The sequence below is a fragment of the Electrophorus electricus genome, chromosome 1 (assembly GCF_041902795.1).
Source record: "Electrophorus electricus isolate QZ-2024a chromosome 1, ASM4190279v1, whole genome shotgun sequence".
NCBI lineage: Eukaryota > Metazoa > Chordata > Actinopteri > Gymnotiformes > Gymnotidae > Electrophorus > Electrophorus electricus.
The window spans coordinates 24,659,269-24,682,221 of record NC_137497.1 but is presented as its reverse complement, the minus strand read 5'-3'; the positions used below and the strand labels follow the sequence as shown (position 1 = coordinate 24,682,221).

The window sequence follows — 22,953 nt, the reverse complement described above, 5'->3', positions numbered from 1 at the left end:
ACACACACACACACACACACACACACACACACACACACACACACACACACACACACACACACACACACACACAGACACACACGCCCAGCATTCAGCCATTAAGAAGATTCTTTATTTGTCATATGCACAACATGGTATGAAAGTCCACACACTTACAGGCTTATTGTGAAGCTGATTATCTAAATTACAATCATTCGTAAGTTAGATCTACAAACAAAATGATTTGTTAAGTTCCGAAATGTTTCAAAGTGCCGACATAGTGGAAATTTACTCTCAGCCTAGCCGCAAAACAAGTCCGTGTAGGCGGGACTGTGAAGCCATTGGCTGTATAGACTGCTTAGTCTATGATTGGCTGCAGCAAAATGATGGACAGCTAACTTTGGCTGATGATTGTCTCAATGACTGGAATAAGAAATCGGTTGTGTAATTGGCTTCATACGAAAATTATTGACATATACTCTACTTACGCCCACTGATGTTCCTGTAGTTAGTTCCTTCTCAAGAAAACGGAAGTATTTTCTGAACTGTCACCATTATTGAAAGTTGGGCAGATTGGAGATATTTTAAATATTTAAATAGTTTAAAATATTTCACGGTAAGTTCATCCTATTTGTTAAAATGCAGTTTAAACAGCGTGTCTTGTAAGTACATAGTTGTGTGTTTAAATCGTAGGTCCACCCAAACGTGGATTAAATGTAAAGATTAAAGTCCTGGTGAAGTTAACGGTACGCATCTAAAATGACGGACACTAAAATGGCCCAGTACGATCGCACAGTTATATTTTTAAAAATATTTAACTGGCTCAGATATACGTTGTCAGTTATTGTAAATCTCGATTTTAAGTCGTAGTTAGTCAGTAATCTTTCCAAATGCTCCCAGTTTAAACTCCTCTGACCTAAGCGTAAAGTTGCTGCTGTAACGTTTGTTTTTTACAGTTAGTTTCCTGTTCAGTTTCAGCCATTTGTAGTGTTGGCCAAATCCTCAGTGGACAGTTCAAATTCCCTGTATAGTTAATTATCTGTATTATTAACTATAGTTTGGGATCGGACGGTCAACACTGACGTTTCTACGCTTGTTTGGAGTTTCTGAAGCGCAGCGCTTTGAATCACTGATATGAAGTGTTGCGCAAAACGGCCATGTCACGTGACCACGGCTAAACGAAGCTTGTGTTTCTATAAGTGTCATACAGAACCTGCCGCTCCTGTCTTTGACTGACAGTGTCTGAAACAAACCTGATCACACATTTGTCTCAGTCACAAACTCTATTAATGCTTATACGTCAAGAAAACACACCCCAACTTTGAGGATTTTGTGAGAATAGAGAATTTGAGAGATGGAGAGATTCAGTGTTGTCTAGATAGAAGGTTACTGATAGGACATATTGAGTGATATGCTAATGAGATAAATCTAGTGAACAGTAGGTAGGATAGATATAGTAACATTGATATATAGAAAGTATATGTAAAGAGAGATCCTCTGGTTTACTGACAGGAGTGATGTGCTGTACATCCACACATTTATATAATGGTAAAAACACCTGTGCATACCAGCAAAAAGTGTACTATGTGAATTAATCTTTTCCAAGACTGAGGAGGTAATTTGGGAAGAGAAGAAGCCCCCAAAACAGCAGAAGAACTAATATTTTATAATATAAATATAAATAATAATAAATATATAAATTGTTCCTTTATTTTACTTTATTGATCTTCATTATCCATAATCTTAATTATCTACATTCACAACACTTCCTTCTGCTGTAGATGAAACCTGTTCCACACTGACAGTTCATTAAATAGGTCTGCACTTCATAGACTACAGAGTTTATGTGAACCCACACAACCCTACAGAGTTTATGTGAACCCACACAATCCTACAGAGTACATGTGAACCCACACAATCCATATGGTTATTTATCCTAGTAAACATATTGGCCTTTTGTTAATAAATCATCTTTCTAAATGTCATGATTTACACATGAAACTGAAATAACACGAATTTGAAATACCTTACAGAACACAACAGAAAACAGAAACATCATTTGTTTCTTTGTTTATTGTGATGATTTCTCTGAAATATTTATTGATCATATGTATTGATAACCTGGCATAACCCAGCAGAATAATTTCTAGCCAAAGTAGTTCAGACTTTGTTGTTTCACAGAATAGAATAATCAAAATGTTAGCAAAAGTGGTCACTGTGGAGATTGTTGTCAGATTGCTTCTGTTCTAAAGATCCAGAAGTGATGGAAGAATTATGAGTGAATATTATTTACTTTTGTTTTTCTATATAATATATTTATCCAGTTAAACATTGTCATTGTCAGATATTGGTTGATTATCCAGTTAAACTCTGTGTCAGTGGCCAAAGATTAGGATTATGACCTTAATTATGATTATTCATCATTCATATTATTCATTAATCATAATTATTAATTATGACCTTCAGTAAAATTCATAAAACCAACCATATGGCCAGATTCAGAAAACCAGTCATATAAACTTAAGGTCAGATTCACATCTCAGAATGCCTAGATCTGCAAGACTTTCCTGGAATACTGGATTTTAACCTTTCCGATACAAAGTGTTCGCTCGGAAGCATTGCAACAAAACCAAACTCAAATAAGGAAAATTCTTTATTAATTCTCATGAATCCAACAAGATATTTGATTGTGTGGACTATGAATCTACAGTGCCCCTTAGTGACTGTAACAGGTTCTTCAACCTGAACTGTTCTGAGTCCCTCTTTATAAATGTATGTTAACTTTCCCTGTCTATGAAAGGCGGAGACGGAGTCCCAGTATGGTGAATGCAGTTTACCTATGAATTAACCTCTCATTGCTGTATTTACATATTAACCTTTATACTTGCTATTATGTGATTACCTCTTCATTTCAAGCATAATAGACAGAGGAAGACTATTTGATCTATTAATATGAGAACAGTTATAATATTTGTGTAACAATCATGCTTTCTCTTAATGAAAAATGTAACTGTTTCCTATATATAGTTATGAGCTTTATATTGGTGGTAAGAACTTTTTCTTTTCATTTAGAAATATGTGGACTAAGTGCTCAGGTGAAATTAGTGTGATAAAATTGTTCCCACCTATTATGGCTTAAATGACATGTGACGGCCCGAGTGCCGCAGGGCAAGGAGCAGGGCGCACAGACCTCTGTCGACGAAGACACACCCTTATTAACGTAAAAAACAAAAGATAACAGCATTCACACGCAACATCCAGTACACCATGAACATCTACTGTGAACACACCTAACATTTAACATGAACAATGACCGACTGCAAACTACACACAAACAGGCATTTAAATACATACATAAACGAAACCAAGAACTGGGTGCAGGTGTGTGCTAAAAGGGGGCGTGGTTACAAACAAGTCAGCATGAACAGTTAACAGTGAGCCCACTGCACGCGGTGGGCCATACCATGTGATCAGAGGGAAGGGGAGCGTACCATGACAAGACGATTACCACCCAACCCCAAGTAGCAATATATCAGTATGTGTTCCAGTTGTTTATTCTGCCTTTCTTTTCTTTTTATTTACTGTATTAGATTAATCATGTCTTGTAAGCTAACTCGAGATAAATGCCTGAATGAATCAAAACCTGAGATTGAGACAAAGAAACTATGAATATGCATGAACAGAGCTGTTGAGCCAATCCTTCCATGCTGCCCCTGAGATCAGTAGTTAAAAATCAATTCTCAGTATCGGATAGTCAGTTCATACTCTACAAGAAGTAACTTAAAGGCTGCACCTCTCATGAGAAGAATTATGTAATTATAATAGTGTTTAATTTCATATGTTTGTCTTAGACCCAGTCTGCAAATCTATCTAAACTTATTTAATTTGCTCTTCACTATGCCGCCAACTTAATCATCTTCTTTTTGTTGTTGGTAGAATTAGCTTTTGTTCTGTTTGGCCAACAGTAATTAGTTTTAATTTAGCCAACCACCAGCCTTAGGTTTAAAACAGTCTACATCACCCAGCTACAAACCTGTGTACTTCCTGAAATACCTTTACAAAATCTCAGGAACTTTGGCGAAGTTCAGGGCACTCCAAAAGATTCAGCCCGGCCAGTTTTGCTGACTTGGGTGATGAACTAGGGCCGCTGACAGCGCAGAGAAAAGTTTGGGATTATGTGTGGCATGAATTCATCCAGAATTCAGCCACTCCGAAGCTCTGCAACCTCTCCCTGACCGGACTGATCATCTGGCCCTTCACTGACCCTGAAACGTAAAATCTTCTGCTTCATTCACAGGCTAAGCTCGGGGGGCCAGCCATGAGCCGTCATTCACATAGATAATTTTGTACCAATTTATTTTTCTCTCCTGTTAGCTCAGATAGTAACCTCAGGTCTAATTTCACGTTAGGATTCCCCAGATAGTTGTTCTTCCCTTTCAGGCATTTTTACTCAATTCTCGCTAATTAATTAATTTAACCATAGTAGCCTCTTGGCTAATTAGCGTTAGCTAAATTGTGTGTGTGTGTAGTTCTGGGTCTCTTGGTTACTCAGTTCTTTTTTTCATGCCAGTCATTCTTCTCTACTCAACTTATTTCAATTTATAATTTTTCTCTTTTTTCTTCCTTCTCTCCTTCCTTTTTTATTTGTCTGCAAGTCTGCTACTTGTCTTACAATGTCAAAGATTTGTTTTATTCATTAATCAGTAAACTTCACATTTATTCATTAAGTTGGACATAATGGCAAGTATATCTGAAACAATGGCATTCGGTCCCTGCACAAAATATGAACTAATTTAATTTGGTAATTAATCAGTAATAATTGATAATCCTTTCCCTACGTTTATGATCATGCCCCCTGTTAATATTTCATAAATGTATGTAATTTTGCTACAGCTGAATCCTGTAACACACTCTGTATGTGTGTGTATGTGTATGCTTAATTAAAAGGAGACATGGCTCCTAGCTATAGTACAGACTGTTCGAACTATCCTGACTCATGTATATGACATGCAGCCGTCTTCATTGTCTGTCTGTGTGTATGTATATACTGTATATGACATACAGCCGTCTTCATTGTCTGTGTGTGTTTACTGTATATGATTTACAGCCGTCTTCATTGTCTGTGTGTGTGTTTACTGTATATGACTTACAGCTGTCTTTACTGTCTGTTTGTGTGTATATACTGAGTGTGACATACATTCTTTAGAACCCCCTAAAGACACCAACACTTTCTGAAATCTTAATACAGAATTTATCTGTTGTTCTGTACAGGCCTGCCAAGATACACAATAACAGATAAACTAAAATATTTACTAAGACTCTGCTGGCTATGTGGTCTCCTGTAACTCAGGTAAGGCTTTGACCTTAAGTAAAGAAGTTAAGGTGCTAGTAACACCTAGGTCATGAGTTTGATTCACAGGGTGCACATGTACTGTCACACTGATACACATGTAAGCCACTCTGTAGAAGAGTGTCTGTAAATGTGTGTGAACAAATAAATCCATTAAATCCTCGATAAGGCTGTTTTCTTACTGGGTAACTCCATCACAAATGCCAGATTTTCCTAACTATTGTACCAAGGGTCAATTTCACACAGACACCTATAACAGAAACATTTATGTTAACATTTTTGTTACATGTTTACATACTTCCCCACATATTCTTTCCTGGGTTAAATTTTCTGTATTCAAGATCAACATTTTTTACTCATACTTGTCTTTGAGAAAGACTTGCTACCTCTGAAATAATGTGGATAAACCTTTTTATTACTGTTGTATTTCGGTTGAATGTTGCTTCAGTTTGGTTATGGACAACCAAGAGAAAACAACCTGCAGGAGAACAATTCCAATATTTGAAAGTAATCACGAGGGGGCACTGTTTCACATTTTTATTAAACTGTCTCATTGAATTTGTGGTGGCTGGTATATTTGAGTAAGAATACATAATTTTGATATTTTCATTGTTGAGCCCATTAGAGTGTCACTGCGCTGTGTCAGACCCACAGGCTGGGTGTTGTGTTTTGTGTTGGGTGGGCTGTGTGCTGTGTGTTGTGTGTCTGCACCAGAACAGTGTAAATGCACTGTAAGGCTCATCCTCTAGTAGTGTGCAGGTCATACCCCAGTCTACAGGACTACACATATAGTCTGATTACACAAACAGTCCGTCCACGTGCAGTCTAATTTCAGTGTCTATATCCCTGTCACATCTGGTCCTCCATGTTGGTTGGTTCTCCTTCCAGCAGCAGTCTGTGGGCCACCTCCCATCTTACCCTCACAGGCCTGTTCTCTGATCACTCCTATCTCACCCTCACAGGCCTGTTCTCTGATCACTTCCATCTCACCCTCACAGGCATGTTCTCTGATCACTTCCAACTCACCCTCACAGGCCTGTTCTCTGATCACTCCCATCTCACCTTCACAGGCTTGTTCTCTGATCACTCCCATCTCACTCTCACAGGCCTCATCTCTCATTTGTGTAAAAATAAATAATCTATTATAGTCGTGTGACACGTGTGAATAAACATATCTGCCCATCAGCAGAGTAAAACAAGCAGACTGTATGACCTGTATGCAGACTACCAGAGTTTTCATAACAGAGCCACACAGTGGTAGTGAGAGAAGACAAATGGGTAAAACCCAGTGAACACACAGCAACAATTTACTTACTCCTGTCTACGTCACACAGTTCACCCAACACACTCACATTCACTCCTCTCTACACCACACAACACACTTCACCCAACACATTCACATTCACTCCTCTCTATGTCACACACAGCACACTTCACCCAACACACTCACATTCACTTCTCTGTCTGTTCCTGCACTGTGAACATAAACCGTTGAACATGTTTGTGAACCTTTAGTAAACTGGAGTCTGTTGTCCTTCTTCACACTGCAGGATGGACAAAGAACAGCTTCTCTTCACTTTAAATGACCTGGAGACAGAAGAGCTGAAGACATTCCAGTGGTATCTGAAAAATGGCATGGAAGGTTTCCCCTGTATCCCAAAATCTCATCTGGAGAATTCTAACAGACCTGATACTGTGGACAAGATGGTGCAGCAATATGGCCAAGATGGAGCTGCGGAGATCACAGCTCATCCTGAAGAAGATGCGCCACAACCAACAGGCTGAGGCCCTGAGGACCAAACACAGTGAAAATAAAGCAGGTGAAATCATGTTCACTTTTTAAACTCACTATTTTGGGATTTTATATGCTCATAGCATTTGTTTTTGTTTTGTTAGTGAACTCAATGGACAAAGAATGTAGTGCCCTGTGTGCTGAGGTAAAGTGTCTTTATTGCCCTGTGTGCTGAGGTAGTGTCTTTATTGCCCTGTGTGCTGAGGTTAAGTGTCTTTATTGCCCTGTGTGCTGAGGTAAAGTATCTTTATTGCCCTGTGTGCTGAGGTAAAGTATCTTTATTGCCTTGTGTGCTGAGGTAGTGTCTTTATTGCCCTGTGTGCTGAAGTTAAGTGTCTTTATTCCCCTCTGTGCTGAGGTAAAATGTCTTTATTGCCCTGTGTGCTGAGGTAAAGTGTTTATTGCCCTCTGTTAGAAAAGGAATATAATGTTGCACTTGAACGGTTAGCTGGCTAAGGACAACACACTCCTGACCAGAGAGAGATACAATCCTCTCTGTAGAATCAGAGCCAAATTCCATTATGTAGAATGTCTGGACAAATTTCACTTTGTGTTCTCTTTCACTTACAGTTTACATATTTATTTTATATATTCAAAGAACCTAATTTTCTTTTATTAGTGATCTTAATTAATAAATTACAAAGTAGAATATGGCAAAACTCAAAATCATCTGGCATATTAATAAACATTGCAAACAAATAGGTATGTATAACAAATGTTCTTTAACAGCAATGAGAACAGTGATGTCAATATCAGTTTAAACATGGACAAATGTCAATTAAGAAATGTTCAGTGTATTTTTAAACCAAAAATTGCACACAGGACTTACTCACCATTAATAAAGTAGGTTTTATATTTTCTGCTCTTTACTCTGATGTCTGTTCTCACAGGTGGAGACAAATGTGAAGAGTTGACTGCTAAGAGTCCAGCTGGTAAATTCAACCCAGACAGACCTTTAGGCATGAAAATATATTAAAACTTTAAACAACATGAATATATATTACAACTTTAAGCAACATGCTCAAGTAAGCAACAGAAGCAGTATCATGGGTTCTCATGAAGTCCTAGTCTGGGTTCTAGAAGTCCTAGTCTGGTACTAGAAGACCTAGTCTGGGTTCTACAAGATCTAGTCTAGAGTACAAAATCAATCTGCCACAGGAGTGACTTAGGAATAGCTGCCCAGTCAGTGTAGAGCTTCTCAATGTTCAGGGGCAAGAGAACCAGGTTGGAGAAGTAAGTGGCTGGGATGGAGGTGGAAGGAGCGATATGTTAATGGGTCAGGGAGGGACAAGCCACAGCAGTGGAGGGTTGGGGTGGGAGGAGCCACAGTAGCTGAGATGGGTCAAGGCTGAGCAACACGAGGATGTAGATGTACCTCAGCATAAAGAGAGGATGGATTATTAGGCCTGATCAAATAGTAAAGTGTGTAAAATAGGGGTATATAATGTGCAAAAATGGCAGATCTAACTATGGCAGCATAGTTAAAATAGCAGCATAGCTAAAATGGAAACACAGGCATGAGGAACATCCCTGGAACATCAGCACTGCTCTCAGTCAACAACCTAGAATGATAAGAGAAGTGAAATGACACAACATCCCAGTTTACCATAACTCTCAATGCCCATGAACCCCAGATCTACACCATTACCGAAGACACAAGTTATAAGAATCATGCACATAACTTTTTTCTTCCCATTTTTTAACAGCTGTAGGAAAAAGTGATCTCAGCAGGAGAATGAAAATAAAATATAAGGAAAAATTTGAGAAGTTGTGTGAGGAGGCTCCAATAGAATGTGATCGTGTGCCTATACAAGACACTTACACTGAAGTTTACATGATCAAAGGGTGCACAGGAGGCGTGAACACAAAACACGAAGTGAGACAGGTAGAGAAATTTTACCCCAAAACAGAAAAAACACCAGTCACACTCAGTGACCTCTTCAAAGTGCAGTCTACTGAAAACAAGTGTGGTACTAAAGTCCTAACATTGGGAATAGCTGGAGTGGGAAAAACAGTCTCTGTGCACAAGTTCATTCTTGACTGGGCTGAAGAGAAGTGCAACCAGGACATAGATTTCATCATGTACCTCCCATTTCGAGAGCTGAACTTGATAAAGGATGAAAAGTACAGCCTCTCAAAACTACTTCTTTACTTCCATCAAGAACTCCATTCTGGAGATGAAAAGGAGATATTAAATGAAAAACATCGGCTGCTTTTCATACTGGATGGACTGGATGAAAGTAGAATTCCTCTAGATCTTCATCAGAAGAAGGTATCTAATGTGAATGAGAAGACTACTCTTGATAAACTAATAACAAACCTCATAAATGGAGAACTGCTTCCTTCTGCTCTCCTCTGGATCACTTCACGACCTGCAGCAGTCAGTAAGATAAATGACCAATACTTTAACCCTGTTACAGAAATCCGTGGATTCAATGACCCACAGAAGGAGGAGTACTTCAGGAAGAGAATCAGAGATGAAGATCAAGCCAGCAGAATTATATCACACATTAAGACTGCAAGAAGCCTTCATATCTTGTGTCACATACCTGTTGTCTGCAGGATCTCAGCCACCGTGTTTCAGAAAATGCTGAAGGAAGGTGTGGACATGAAAAATGCTCCAACAACTCTGACAGAAATGTACCTACATTTCCTGCTGTTTTTCACAGATCAAAAGACTAAGAAATACAACACGAAGCAAAGCACCAACAATGCAGTTTCATCTGAGACAAAAAGAGCAGAGGTGCTGGATATTGTGAAGCTTGGAAAGTTAGCCTTTCTTCAGCTGCAAAAAGGACAACTTCTGTTCTATGAGACAGATCTGGAAGAATGTGGTATTGATGTCTGTGAGGCTTTAGTGTACTCTGGAATTTGTACACAAATTTTTAAACAGGAGGGGAAGATCTACAGTTTTGTGCATTTAAGCTTCCAGGAGTTTCTTGCTGCTGTATTTGTGTTCCTAACATTCAGGGATGAAGGCAACCCACTCCTTAAAACCCCAATGGAGAAAATGAAATGGAAGTTAAAACACAGACTGTGTGATCTGCTTGAGACAGCAGTAGATAAGGCCACAATGAATGAAAATAGACACCTGGACCTTTTCCTCCGTTTCCTCCTCGGTCTCTCACTGGAGTCCAATCAGAGGCTCCTGAGGAGTTTACACCCAGAACAGGACATCAGAGAAGAGAGTTTAGAGGAGACTGTGAACTACATCAAGAAAACCATCAAGAGAACAAAATCCTTTGAAGAGACTATTAATCTATTCCACTGCTTGAGTAAACTGAAAGACAACTCTCTGATAAATGAAATACAGACCTTCCTGAACTCAGGGGACCTCTCAACACAGACACTCTCATCTGCACAGTGTTCAGCTCTGGTGTTTGTGCTGCTGATGTCAGAGGAGATTCAAGAGAAATTTGAGCTGAAGAAATTCAGGCCATCAGATATAGGACTGAAGGAATTACTTCCAGTGTTGAAAAATACCAGGCGAGCTCTGTAAGTATCTTTTGGATTAATCATTTTAATTTTTAAAGGTTTTTATTACTGAAGCTCCTTCTGTAACTAATCAAATTATGTGAATGTATTTCTCAGTCAGAGCAAACTGAACAATAGTTTTCATTTCCAGTGGTAAAAGGTTGTACTGTAAGTATATTTTGAATGGTAAACTTTGGGGAATGGCTTTTCTGACAGCACCAACATTAAAGAACAGATAAGCCTTTATCTTAAGAGCAGACCAGTGCATTCCAGAATGACTGCAATGTCTTCTTACCAGTTGGAATGCAACACATGACTGTCATTCTGTAATTCAAATGTCCCACTGGTTTCTCTGGCAAACACTCAGAAAGCCACACTAAGTCAAGACACAGGAGTGTTCAGCAAGGAGCTCTGTATTTTTTTTTTTTAACAGAGACAAAGAATATATATATACATTGTGTGTGTTGGTGTGTGTGTGTGTGTGTGTGTGTGTGTGTGTGTGTGTGTGTGTGTGTGTGTGTGTGTGTGTGTGCATGTATTTCCAGTGATGGTTGGTGCTCTGTGTGCATGTATGTACAGCTATAGTTGGTGCTCTGTGTATGTGTGTATGTCTAGTGATGGTTGGTGCTCTGTATGTATGTATGTATGTATGTGTGTATGTATGTCCAGTGATGGGTGGTGCTCTGTGTGTGTGTATGTCCAGTGATGGGTGGTGCTCTGTCCTGTCTTAACCTCCTCCCCTTCCCCTGCACCCAGTGCAGTAACCCAGGGGTCTGTGGTTCTGATAGAGTAGCTGTGTGTAAACTGGCTGCTGCTTCTTTTTCAGCTTTCCTTTTTCAGGGAGCATAGATGAGGGAACAACACTGTGTGTGTTGAAGTCACCACACTAGAGTGGGACAAGAAACTGAGCATGTACTTAAATGTCCTGTAGGTTATGAGATCAAAGAATTTACGAGACAGTTGAGATGGGACAGTTGAGATGGGACAGGTGAGATGGGACAGGTGAGATGGGACAGGTGAGATGGGGCAGGTGTCTGGAGTTCTTCATTGTGAAAGAACTAAATGTATCAGACAAATAAACTCTAGTAACAGCCTAGCAGCACATGTAGCTTAAAGTGAAAACACTGCAAACAACACACCAGTGGTAAAGATTTTGAATTTATTTCACCAAGTACAAGTCTATTTATCAGTCCAAACACCATGTAGTAGTAAAGTTTAGTATTTACTTACCCAGTACAAGTCTATTTATCAGTCCAAACACCATGTAGTAGTACAGTTTAGCCTGAAATGAGGTGAGGAATTGCTGAAGTACAGAGGAAATGATTATAAGATAAAGCATAAAGAAACACAAACCAGGTAATTATCAATGTAAAGAACCAGGCTAACAAAGATTGCAAAAGATAAGGCAATGAATAACACGAACCAAACATACAAAATGACCTGAACATGTACTAAGCAAAACACTGAACACAACAGAGCAGCAGTAACAGAGAGACAGGACACAGCACACAACAGAGCAGCAGTAACAGAGATACAGGACACAGCACACAGCAGAGCAGCAGTAACAGAGAGACAATACACAGCACACAGCAGAGCAGCAGTAACAGAGACAGGACACAGCACACAACAGAGCATCAGTAACAGAGAGACAGGACACAGCAAATCCTCCTTACTCATTACCTTAAGATAAGATGAGCAAATGCAGCCTCAGCTTCATCTAAATTATGACAGTCAGCTGATTACAATTTAAGATTTATTGACTCTAGCCATTGTCAACACTCCATACCTGCAGAGTTTCTATATATTTTCTCAAGTCAAAAATGTGTTCCTGCCTCTCACTTAACAAAACACTATCCATATGATTATTTTCTAATTTGCTTCGCTGAATTCCATCATTTATACATATGTTGACTTAAATTTAATTTACTCAAATAAGTTACAGTTATCACATGTAAATTTATATTTTAATATGTCCATAATATGTATGCTCTCTACTGCTGTAATTGTAACCGGTTTTACATACTGTACCTCCATCAGTTACTTTATTGTATTTATTACTAAATCCAGATCAATATATTTTGCATGTACGCATTTTATAATTAGATGATATTAATCATGTTTAAACAGATCTGTCTGCGTATCCATTCACTTTCTTTAGTGATTAAAATGAGTGACCTCCCCCCTATACAACCATATCACAATAATCTTAATTATAACCTGAAAAAAAACTGTTATGCTGGTATGTTGTATACGTTATTGTTGGTAATCAATTAACTCGCGATAGCCACATCAAGACAAACACACTGCGCATTTTCTTTACTTCACTCATTGTGGCCACATGTAGACAAAAACAACTGGAACAAACAACATTTAACATTTATCTCTTCAGCACTTTTTCTCTGGTGCTCTCTTTATCTATTTATTCACTGCACATTTGTCTTTACTTCATTATTTTTATTAAGCCGTTTTTTTCTCACCATTTTCCGTTTACAGAAAGATTTTTATGAAATTATTTTCATTTTCATTTGGTTTTCTAACTATTACTCTTTTTTGTTATTTTTATATTTTATCAGTCTATTCTCACTCTATGGACACTCTCAGTCAATTCTCAGTCTGCACTTTTAAGACCCCCAAGACCTAATACAAAACTCTGTGGACAAGGTCTTAATACCACCTATGCAGAATGTTTCAAACAGGACTTCTGCTTAACTATAATGGTGCACGTGTGTGGATTCAGACCCTGGTCACAGAACAACGCAGCTCTGGGTCGTCTATCAGCTGGTGCTGATAACCCTACTGCTGACGGTGCGGGTCCGTTTGAAGAGAATAGCCGGTCCCGTCTTTATTCTGAGCTCAATATTACAAAGGAGGCATAGTCCAGAATATGTCTAACAGTCACACACAACACATATTTTTATACAGTTTTCAGAAGTGTAATCATCCCACCTTCTTTACATACTAGTGTTTGAAATCTCCACCACTATGTTCAAACTTACATTATTCAATATATGCAAATTGAGTTCCATCATTATGCAATTTAAACTTGACACCATTATATCCAATTGGAAGATTTTTTTTTAAACAAAGATGATCTCAACTCACACCACCAAACACCTGCAAGATGATGTGGCAGGTCAGTATCACTCTGCCTTTGTGGTAAGATAACGAACCTTGCTTAGCCACAGAACTCTCAAAGAGGCTCTCAAGGCTTTTAAAAACAGAGATCTTTTTCAACACTAATGAAGTTATTTCTCATGGGAACAGTTCAGAGTAATCTGCCTTAAACTTGTATAGAAGCCTTGAAACCACCTGTATCAGAGCCTCAGTTCTGCACTTAGAGTCCCAAAAGGTCTCTGACCTTAAGATACCCCAGAAACATTATTCATGCTTTCAGACATTCTTGCACCTCTTTGCACCTGCTACAGAGAGCTTCAAAGCCTATTATAATTAGATCACAGATCACCTCATGAAAATACAGACTAACGATTGGCCTTTATCCCGACACATTTTATTACCTTATTTTTGTATAACCAGAGCTCTGTAGTTTACATACTGAAGCTGAGAGTCTCCTGTAACCAGAGATATGTTTATCACTAATGATTAATGATAAATGTAACTGTGAGAAGTGTAGATTATTCACTAATGATTAATCTGCACTTCTCATAGATACATTTACCAGTAATGATTAATCTAAACATGCTGCACTCAACACAAGCAACAAATGACTGAAGTCATGGTGAAAAACAAATACTAGATAGCTAGTAGACACTTAGCTTTGGTTAGTTGTCTGCATCAGCAAGTTTTGAATGGTCGAGTAGTCGCCTATGACTTGTAGACATTGTTGATATCAAAATTGTATGCAGTTGCAGAAAATGAATAAACAGTAGGACAATAGTAAAGATTGGAATGCCTAAACTGTTATTCATGTGAAGGAATTTCAAAAACAGGAAATAGCATCACACAGGTGATGCCACCATCATGACAGTTCTTCCATCAAGTGGCACCATTCTATTTGAAGAGAAATACATGGACTTCATTCATGACCTGTGTCTCATATTTTGTGCATGCACACACACACAGAATTCAGGAGTGGAGCAGCTCTGTGATTGTCCTCTTCTTTAAGGAAATTACAAAACTGCCTTGTAGTGCAACATTAACAGAGTTAAAATAAGGCACTGCAGGACAAAGATATATAGATCCAGACAATACATTTTTGGTGAAACTAGCTGCATTTCATTAAATGACCACCCTGTGGCCACAAAGAGTTACATTTTACTGAATTATAAGAATTATTATTATTATTCTTATCATCTTTATTATTGTTATGTTGTTATTGTTATGTTAGGTAGGCAATATGGTGGCTTGGTGGTTAGTTTATTTGCCCATCAGCATTAGGGTCTTGGGTTCGAGCCCCTCCGTTAGTGAAGTTTCTGTCTGCACTTGGGTTTCCTCTCACAGTCCATAAACACAGAAGTTAGTTTGATTGGATATTCTAAATGGTCATCTTTGAATGTATGTTTGTATGGTGATGGGTGGTGCTCTGTGTGTGCATATCCCCTGATGGTTGGTGCTCTTTGTGCATGTATGTCAAGTGATGGTTGATGCTCTGTGTATGTATGTATGTCTGGGGCTGTGTGTGTATATGTATGAACAGTAATTGTTGGTAAGTAACAGAGGGAATTTTCTTGAGTCTGTGAACTTACCTACTAAATTTTGCCTTTTTCTGAGTCTATGAACAGTTCTAGCTGTGAGTGCTCTTTTAGCCAAACGTGTGTAATAACTTACCAATAATATAATAAAGTCAGAAATGTAATAAAGTTTTGCACTTAATGATATTGTAAACAGAAGAATGAGTGTAAAGTAAACTGGATTATCTACAGAAAAGGCTTCTGCAGGCTTCAGTGTAAGGCCTCAGAAAGCCTCTGTGTCAGGTGTTGGACTAAGGCCAGGACATCACAAGATGGACCGAAAGAAACAGTTTTATTGTGATGAACTCCAAGTGGTTTGAATGAGATCACTGTCTTAAAAAAATGTATAAACAACACCTTACCTTTGGAGATAATGGCAGCAGAACTGGATAATTGTATAAATAAAGTAATAAATCATTTATATAAAAATGTTATGGGGTATCTTAAGGTCAGAGGCCTTTTTGAACAGAGGCTCTGAAACAGGTGGTTTCAAGGCTTCTGTACAAGTCAAAGGCAAATTACTCTGAACTGCTCCCATGAGAAATAGCTTCATTAGTATTGGGAAATATCTCTGTTTTTAAAAGACTTGAAAGCCTCTCTGAGAATTCTGTGTCTATTGTTGTTCTCTTGTTTCTTACTTGAAAGTTGAGCTGTTGTTTTTTTATCTATTTACTAATTTACTTTGGTTTATCACATTTTAAAACCCCTGTACTTGTAAGAATCTTAAGTGCTCCAGTTAAACTTGATAGTTAAACATGACAATACTTTCTCTTATCTCTCTGTGTGTGTGTGTGTGTGTGTGTGTGTGTGTGTGTGTGTGTGTGCGTGTGTGTGCGCGCGCGAGAGAGAGAGAGACAGAACTATTATCTATGTGTGTGCATGATAGAAACAGAACTATTATCTGTGTCTGTGTGTGTGTGCGTGTGAGAGAGAGAGAGAGAGAGAGAGAGAGAGAGAGAGACAGACAGAACTATTATTTGTGTGTAAGAGACAGAACTATTGTCTCTGTGTGTGTGTGTCTGTGTGTGTGTATGAGAGAGAGAGAGAGAGAGAGACAGAGACAGAACTATTAGGTGTGTGTGTGTGTGTGCGCGCATCAGAGAGACAGACAGAGAGAGAGAGAGAGAGAGAGAGAGAGAGAGAGAGAGAGAGAGAGAGAAACTATTATCTGTGTGTGACCACCACTGATAGAATGTGTTTCTCACTGGACCCCTTGCTGTGCTCCTTGTCTTTGTGCTTCCTCCATACAGGAGAACAAACACTGACCACAGAAAATACTTAAAACCACAAGATGTCTGGAGGGTTCAGAAGTTCAGAAACAATAGTGAAGGTGAAGATTTAAAATACAAATAGTGGGAGAGTCAAGGCACTGTTCTGTTAAAAAAAATGAAAAAATGTGTAAAACATTTATTTAATGCATTGTTCATAGCAACACTCTAATACAATGGTTACGCTACAGTTTTATTATGTTGCACATTAATATGTGTCCAAGCTACATCCCACACAATATAGTAACATGGCCATCTTTAGGGTTCACAAATTATGAAGAACATCATCAGTATTATCTTACAGTGTTTGATAAATGGTAAAGGAGTGTTGGAGGCAGCCATCTTTAGTTGGTGGTTATTTCAGCTGTAGATGATTAGAGAGAGATACCAACCTTTATACATCTTTGTTATGTGCCAGTGTAGCGGGAGAGACAACAACAGACACTTTATTCTGAGCACAAACCACTATTACTAAAAAGTGATAGAGATCTACAAACATGCCATCTGTCTCTATGGGGAGCACACGAAACAGCAGAAAACAGTTTGGTTTAGAAATACAGTAATAACCTTGTGATTGTTGCCCTTGTATCTATGTTGACGTATTAAAAATGTCAAAAGGTACAATAAAAACACCACAAATTCTTAAAATTGTACCATTTGAAAAAAATAAAGCTAGTAATAACATGAATATCCAAGAAGCACTTGTGTCCAGCAGTAACAGAAATATGAGTGACAAGTTTCTCAATTTGAGTGACAGTAATTTGATCCAATCACATATGTGGTAGGACGGCCGGGGCGGCAGAATATTGAATTTTGTCATTACAGTGGCCAATAGCATTAGGGGAGCTGTTTTAACTTACTGAGGTGAAGAGAACTGTAGTGGATCATGAAAATGACAGAAAATCTCAAATTGGAATTGGAGGATATTTGCTGCTATGGTGATTTCCAAGAGAAAAGGAAAATACCAGAAAGGGACAGACAAAAAGTAAAAGTAGATGGACTAAGACAGACAGACAAAGCCTGTATGAGCTTTTCACTGAATCTCTGATCGTCATTCATGGCTAACAGCTAACTAGGTAATGTTAGCAAAGACAATCTAACTGTGTTGATTTGTTTAATTGTTTATTGTTCAGCAAGATATCTAACCAGCTAACAGTCTCAACAATTTGACCAAACCGTCAATAAGCAAGGTTGGACTTCTTGTCCTTGCAACAATCAAGTTACAGTCTTTTGGAGAAATGCGGTTGGATCTTCACGTAGTTGAGAGCAGGAGGGAGGAGGGTGAGGGTGTGACGGGAGATTTGACGGGGATGTGATTTATAACATCTGGTGTTCATGAAATACAGGTGTGTATTAATCAGTCACTAGGTTACAACCGCGATCATGCTATCCGCGCTTTAGCGATTCACGGTCAAGTCATCCGCGGTTTAAATTTTTATGCGCCTATATTCACGATTTTACGGTATTTCGCTGTTCACCGCAATCTAACTCTTCCTAAGCAAAGAAACAAACTTGCATCTTTTAAGAGCTTTGATGGACATGCACGTTTACTACATTTAAAAGTACAAAATACAGTTTACTTGATTGAACTAGTTTAATTGCATAATTAAACATAATTGGTAATATATTTACACAGCTTAATAAGCAGTGTGGAAAATGCTTTTTCTACATAATGTTTCTCAGAACGTTGTTATAGTTCTTGACTGCCAGCTGAAACGGGTTATCACTAGTGAAATGTGGCAAATGTGCAGGGCAGGGGAACTCCAGGGCTGAAATATTCCACTGCCAATTGAATGATCACCAGATCATTAATAAATCTATATTGATGTTTTACATATTTTTCTGAATTTTAACAAAATGCAAAAACAGTTCCACTACCACATGTGAGTAGAAGCCCTTGACTATTAGCAGAGTAAGTTTGGACACATTTCACTGTACAATGTCTTCATAAATCCACATTAAAGTCAAACTACCTTTAGGCGAAATAATGCACTAATTTTGTATAGACTGAATTTGCAGAGTATCAGCAGAGTAGGTTTGGACAGATTTCACTCTACCATTTTTCATAAACTCCTATTAAAATCATAATACCTTTAGGTGAATTCATGTACTCATTTCATTCAGGTTGATTTTGGATATCTGTTTCTCAGAAATGTCCCATAAAGCCAAGACAGTTCCATGACCACATAAGAGTACATTTATATTTACTTTTACAGCATTTGGCAGATACTCTTATCCAGAGCGACTTAGAAAAGTGCTTTGTCATTTCCTCATAGAACAGATCCTAGCCAGTAAAGTAGGTTAGAGTGAAAGATTCCAATGAACTAGAATACTGTTGAGATACAGGGATCGGTGCTAATGGCTAGAAGTACAAAATACATATAAGCTCTATAACAGACAATCAGTGCAATAAACAATAAATACTACAGTTAGTCAACATAGGAGCAGTCAACATCAGAGTAGTAAACAATAAGTACTAGAGTTAGTCAACATAGCAGTCATATCAGAGTAATAAACAATAAGTACTAGAGTTAGTCAACACAGGAGCAGTCAACATCAGAGTAGTAAACAATAAGTACTAGAGTTAGTCAACATAGGAGCAGTCAACATCAGTAACAAACAAGTACTAGAGTTAGTCAACACAGAAGCAGTCAACATCAGTAATAAACAAGTACTAGAGTTCGTCAACATAGGCGCAGTCAACAGAGTAGTAAACAATAAGTACTAGAGTTAGTCAACACAGGAGCAGTCAACATCAGAGTAGCAAACAATAAGTACTAGAGTTAGACAACATAGGAGCAGTCAACATCAGAGTAAATAAACAACACCCTACAATAAGTACTAGAGTTTCAGTTAGTGAACATAGGAGCAGGATCAGTGATCATTTAAATATTCCACAAAAAGATGGGTCTTCAGTTGGCGTTGGAAGACTGCAAGGGACTTTGCTGTCCGGACAGCACGCGGAAGTTTAATAATCCCATATTAAAGTCATACTACCATTAGGTGAATTCATGTACTTATCTACAATATGCTGATTTTGGATATCTATTTCTCAGAAATTTCCCATAATGCAAAACAATTCCACTATACTATATACTATGGAGTATGTTGTAACATCTGTTGTATCTACTGTAGACTATATTGTAATGTCTGTTGTATCTACTGTAGGGTATATTGTAATATTTGTTGTATCTACTGTAGACTATATTGTAATGTCTGTTGTATCTGCTGTAGGGTATATTGTAATATTGTATCTACTGTAGATTATATTGTGATATCTGTTGTATCTACTGTAGAGTATATTGTAATATTTATTGTATCTACTGTAGGGTACATTGTAATATTTGTTGTATCTACTGTAGACTATATTGTATTGTCTGTTGTATCTGCTGTAGAGTATATTGTAATATTTGTTGTATCTACTGTAGGGTATATTGTGATATCTGTTGTATCAACTGTAGGGTATATTGTAATGTCTGTTCTATCTATGGTAGGGTATATTGTGATATCTGTTGTATCTACTTGCAGTCTAGCTATCTGTAATCTTGAGGAAAACACTTGTGAAAATCTGGCATCAGCTTTGCAACTTCCAAACTCCCTCCTGAGGGAACTTGACCTTAGTAACAGTGACCTGAACAATTCAGGAGTGGAGCAGCTTTCTGCTGGACTGAAAAGTTCACACTGTAAACTGGAGATACTCAGGTGAGATTTGTTATATTTGTTATATTCAATAAATATTCTTCTTGTATCTAAAAAACAAGATGAGCTTTCTAGTGAAATTCACTGGGAATAATCATTTGGCCAAATCTTTGTGCTAGAGTTCAATTTCTCCACTAATAGAGCAGGAATCCGCTTCTTCCTAAAGAAAAGAGTCCTAGATTACAGAACTGTTGTTTATACTTGTTTTAATGGCATAAACAAACCCCCCCCCCCCCACAAACACACACATATGTGTATGTGTGTATATATATATATATATATATATATATATATATATATATATATATATATATATATATATATATATATATATATATATATAATGTTAATATGTGTGTGTGTGTATACACACATATATATATATATATATATATATATATATATATATATATATATATACACACACACACTATATATGTGTGTGTGTGTGTGTGTGTGTGTGTGTGTGTGTGTGTGTGTGTGTGTGTGTATATATAAAAGTATGCATCGCTTAGGATTCTTAGACTTTATCTCTGATTCACAGGTCCAGAAATGTGACAGTGTTTTTACTCCTGTTATCACAGCCAGATGTAGAATTCTGCCAAGATTTTACTGGCATCATCTCACAGTCTGACATGTAACAGTCTTATAAGACCACTGAAATCACACAGTGTAAGTCCAGCTTTAGGGTTTCCTTGTCTGTTTTTGACACACACAGATAATACACTATATTTCCAAAAGTATTCGCTCACCATCCAAATCATTGAATGCAGGTGTTCCAGTCTCTTCCATGGCCAAAGGTGTATAAAGCCAAGCACCCAGGCACCCAGACTGCTTCTACTAACATTTGTGAAAGAATGGGTCACTCTCAGGCGCTCAGTGCATTCCAGCGTGGTACCGTGATAGGATGCCACCTGTGCAATAAGTCCAGACCTTTCAGTGTCAGAGAGAGAGAGTCAGAGAAACCCTATTTCTCTGTGTGGGTGTGAGTGTGTATGTGAGAGAGAGAGATGGAACTGTATGTGTGTTTGAGAGAGAGAAAACAGATTTTTCAGAATATATAAATGACTTATCCTAAGATATGCTCTCTCTCTCTCTCTCTCTCTCTCTCTCTCTCTCTCTCTCTCTCTCTCTCTCTCTCTCTCTCTCTCTCTCTCTCTCTCTCTCTCTCTCTCTCTCTCTCTCTCTCTCTCTCTCTCTCTCTCTCTCTGTGCTATTCAGTGAGCTTTACTGGCATGACCAAATGCAGTAACAGAACCGGCAGTATATAAGCAGTGTTACAATAAACATGAATTAACCTTTCATTAAGGAAATTAAGAATTCTGTTATTAGAAACAACTTAAAAATAAGTGAATTTGGTATTAAATAAAACTGAAAGATGTGAAAAGAAAGGAAAAATAATAAGAATAACAAGGATGGCAAAATATAAATAATTAGATAAATACATAAAGGTGATAAACTGGGCAGTATAGTGTGTGTGTGTGTGAGAGAGAGACAGAACTATTATCTGTGTGTGTGTTTGAGAGAGAGAGAGAACTATTATCTGTGTGTATGTGAAAGAGAGACAGAACTACTATCTGTGTGTGAGACAGAGAGAGAGAGAGAGAGACAGAACTATTATCTGTGTGTGTGTGTGTGTGTGTGTGTGTGTGTGTGTGTGTGTGTGTGTGTGTGTGTGTGTGTGTGTGTGTGTGTGTGTGTGTGTGTGTGTGTGTGTGTGTGTGTGTGTGTTTCTTTAGGTTGGAACATGCAGGGAAGCTCAGAATGAAACCAGGACTAAGAAAATGTAAGAAGCAAATATAATGTACACACACACACACACACACACACACACACACACACACACACAGTATTTATGATCTCTCCTCTAATGTGTCTTCTTGTGTGCAGATGTGTGTGATCTCACACTAGACCCAAACACAGCGCACACATGTCTCTCTCTGTCTGAGGGGAACAGAAAGGTGACGCATGTGGAAGAGCAGCAGTCATACCCTGACCATCCAGAGAGATTTGATGACTGTAAGCAGATTCTGTGTAGAGAGAGTCTGACTGGACGCTGTTACTGGGAGGTTGAGTGGAGTGGGGGATGGGCTGTTATATCAGTGACATATAAAGGAATCAGGAGGAAAGGACTCAGTGGTGAATGTGTGTTTGGATGTAATGTAAAGTCCTGGAGTCTGTACTGCTCTTATAACAGATACACTGTCTGGCACAATAATAAGAGAACTGACATTTCTGCCCCCTCTAGCTCCAACAGGGTAGGGGTGTATCTGGACTGGCCCGCCGGCACTCTGTCCTTCTACAGCGTCTCCTCTCACACACACACACACTCACACACTTACACACACTCCACTCCACATTCACTGAGCCCCTCTATGCAGGGTTTAGGGTTTATCTTTACTCCTCAGTGTGTGTGTGTGAGCTAGAATAGCCTCCTGTGTCCTGGAGGAACACCTGAGTCTGCAGGGAAACACACAACTGGTGAACATCATAATACACACATGCCTGCTGAGTATAAAATACACACACACACATACACACATACACAGACACACATAATGTTAAATGAAAAACTGCAGTCTTTAATTTTTTATATCTTTCCTCTCTCTTTCTCTTTCTCTCGCTCACACACACCCCTTTTCTCTCGCATGCACACACTTACCTCTGTCACACACACACACACACACACACTTTGCTCTTTCT

At 38.3% G+C, this 22,953-nt stretch overlaps 1 protein-coding gene across 4 annotated transcripts; it reads left to right on the top strand.

Annotated features, from left to right (window-relative positions):
• The first annotated feature begins 445 nt into the window (after positions 1 to 445).
• On the top strand, positions 446 to 22,658 carry LOC145657525 (protein NLRC3-like). Of its 4 annotated transcripts, XM_081712795.1 has the most exons (8): positions 446 to 595; positions 6,880 to 7,149; positions 8,012 to 8,053; positions 8,828 to 10,616; positions 20,080 to 20,253; positions 21,990 to 22,036; positions 22,141 to 22,269; positions 22,499 to 22,658. In XM_081712795.1, the coding sequence occupies exons 2-8, from the start codon at positions 6,960 to 6,962 to the stop codon at positions 22,510 to 22,512; spliced, it is 2,385 nt and encodes a 794-aa protein (XP_081568921.1). In that variant the 5' UTR covers positions 446 to 595; positions 6,880 to 6,959; the 3' UTR covers positions 22,513 to 22,658. The 4 variants fall into 4 exon arrangements, with proteins under 4 accessions (XP_081568921.1, XP_081568925.1, XP_081568933.1 ...); XM_081712799.1 differs by lacking the exons at positions 21,990 to 22,036; positions 22,141 to 22,269; positions 22,499 to 22,658 and adding an exon at positions 20,795 to 21,977; XM_081712807.1 differs by lacking the exons at positions 21,990 to 22,036; positions 22,141 to 22,269; positions 22,499 to 22,658 and adding an exon at positions 16,534 to 16,613 and having other exon boundaries at positions 20,080 to 20,195.
• The last annotated feature ends 295 nt before the right edge of the window (positions 22,659 to 22,953 follow it).

Excerpts from the sequence above, each read along its gene's own strand:
- LOC145657525 (XM_081712795.1), top strand. The coding sequence starts at position 6,960 with ATGGCATGGAAGGTTTCCCCTGTATCCCAAAATCTCATCTGGAGAATT. Across the intron at positions 8,054-8,827 it reads GACTGCTAAGAGTCCAGCTG|CTGTAGGAAAAAGTGATCTC; the intron begins GTAAATTCAACC and ends ATTTTTTAACAG. Across the intron at positions 10,617-20,079 it reads AAAAATACCAGGCGAGCTCT|TCTAGCTATCTGTAATCTTG; the intron begins GTAAGTATCTTT and ends ATCTACTTGCAG.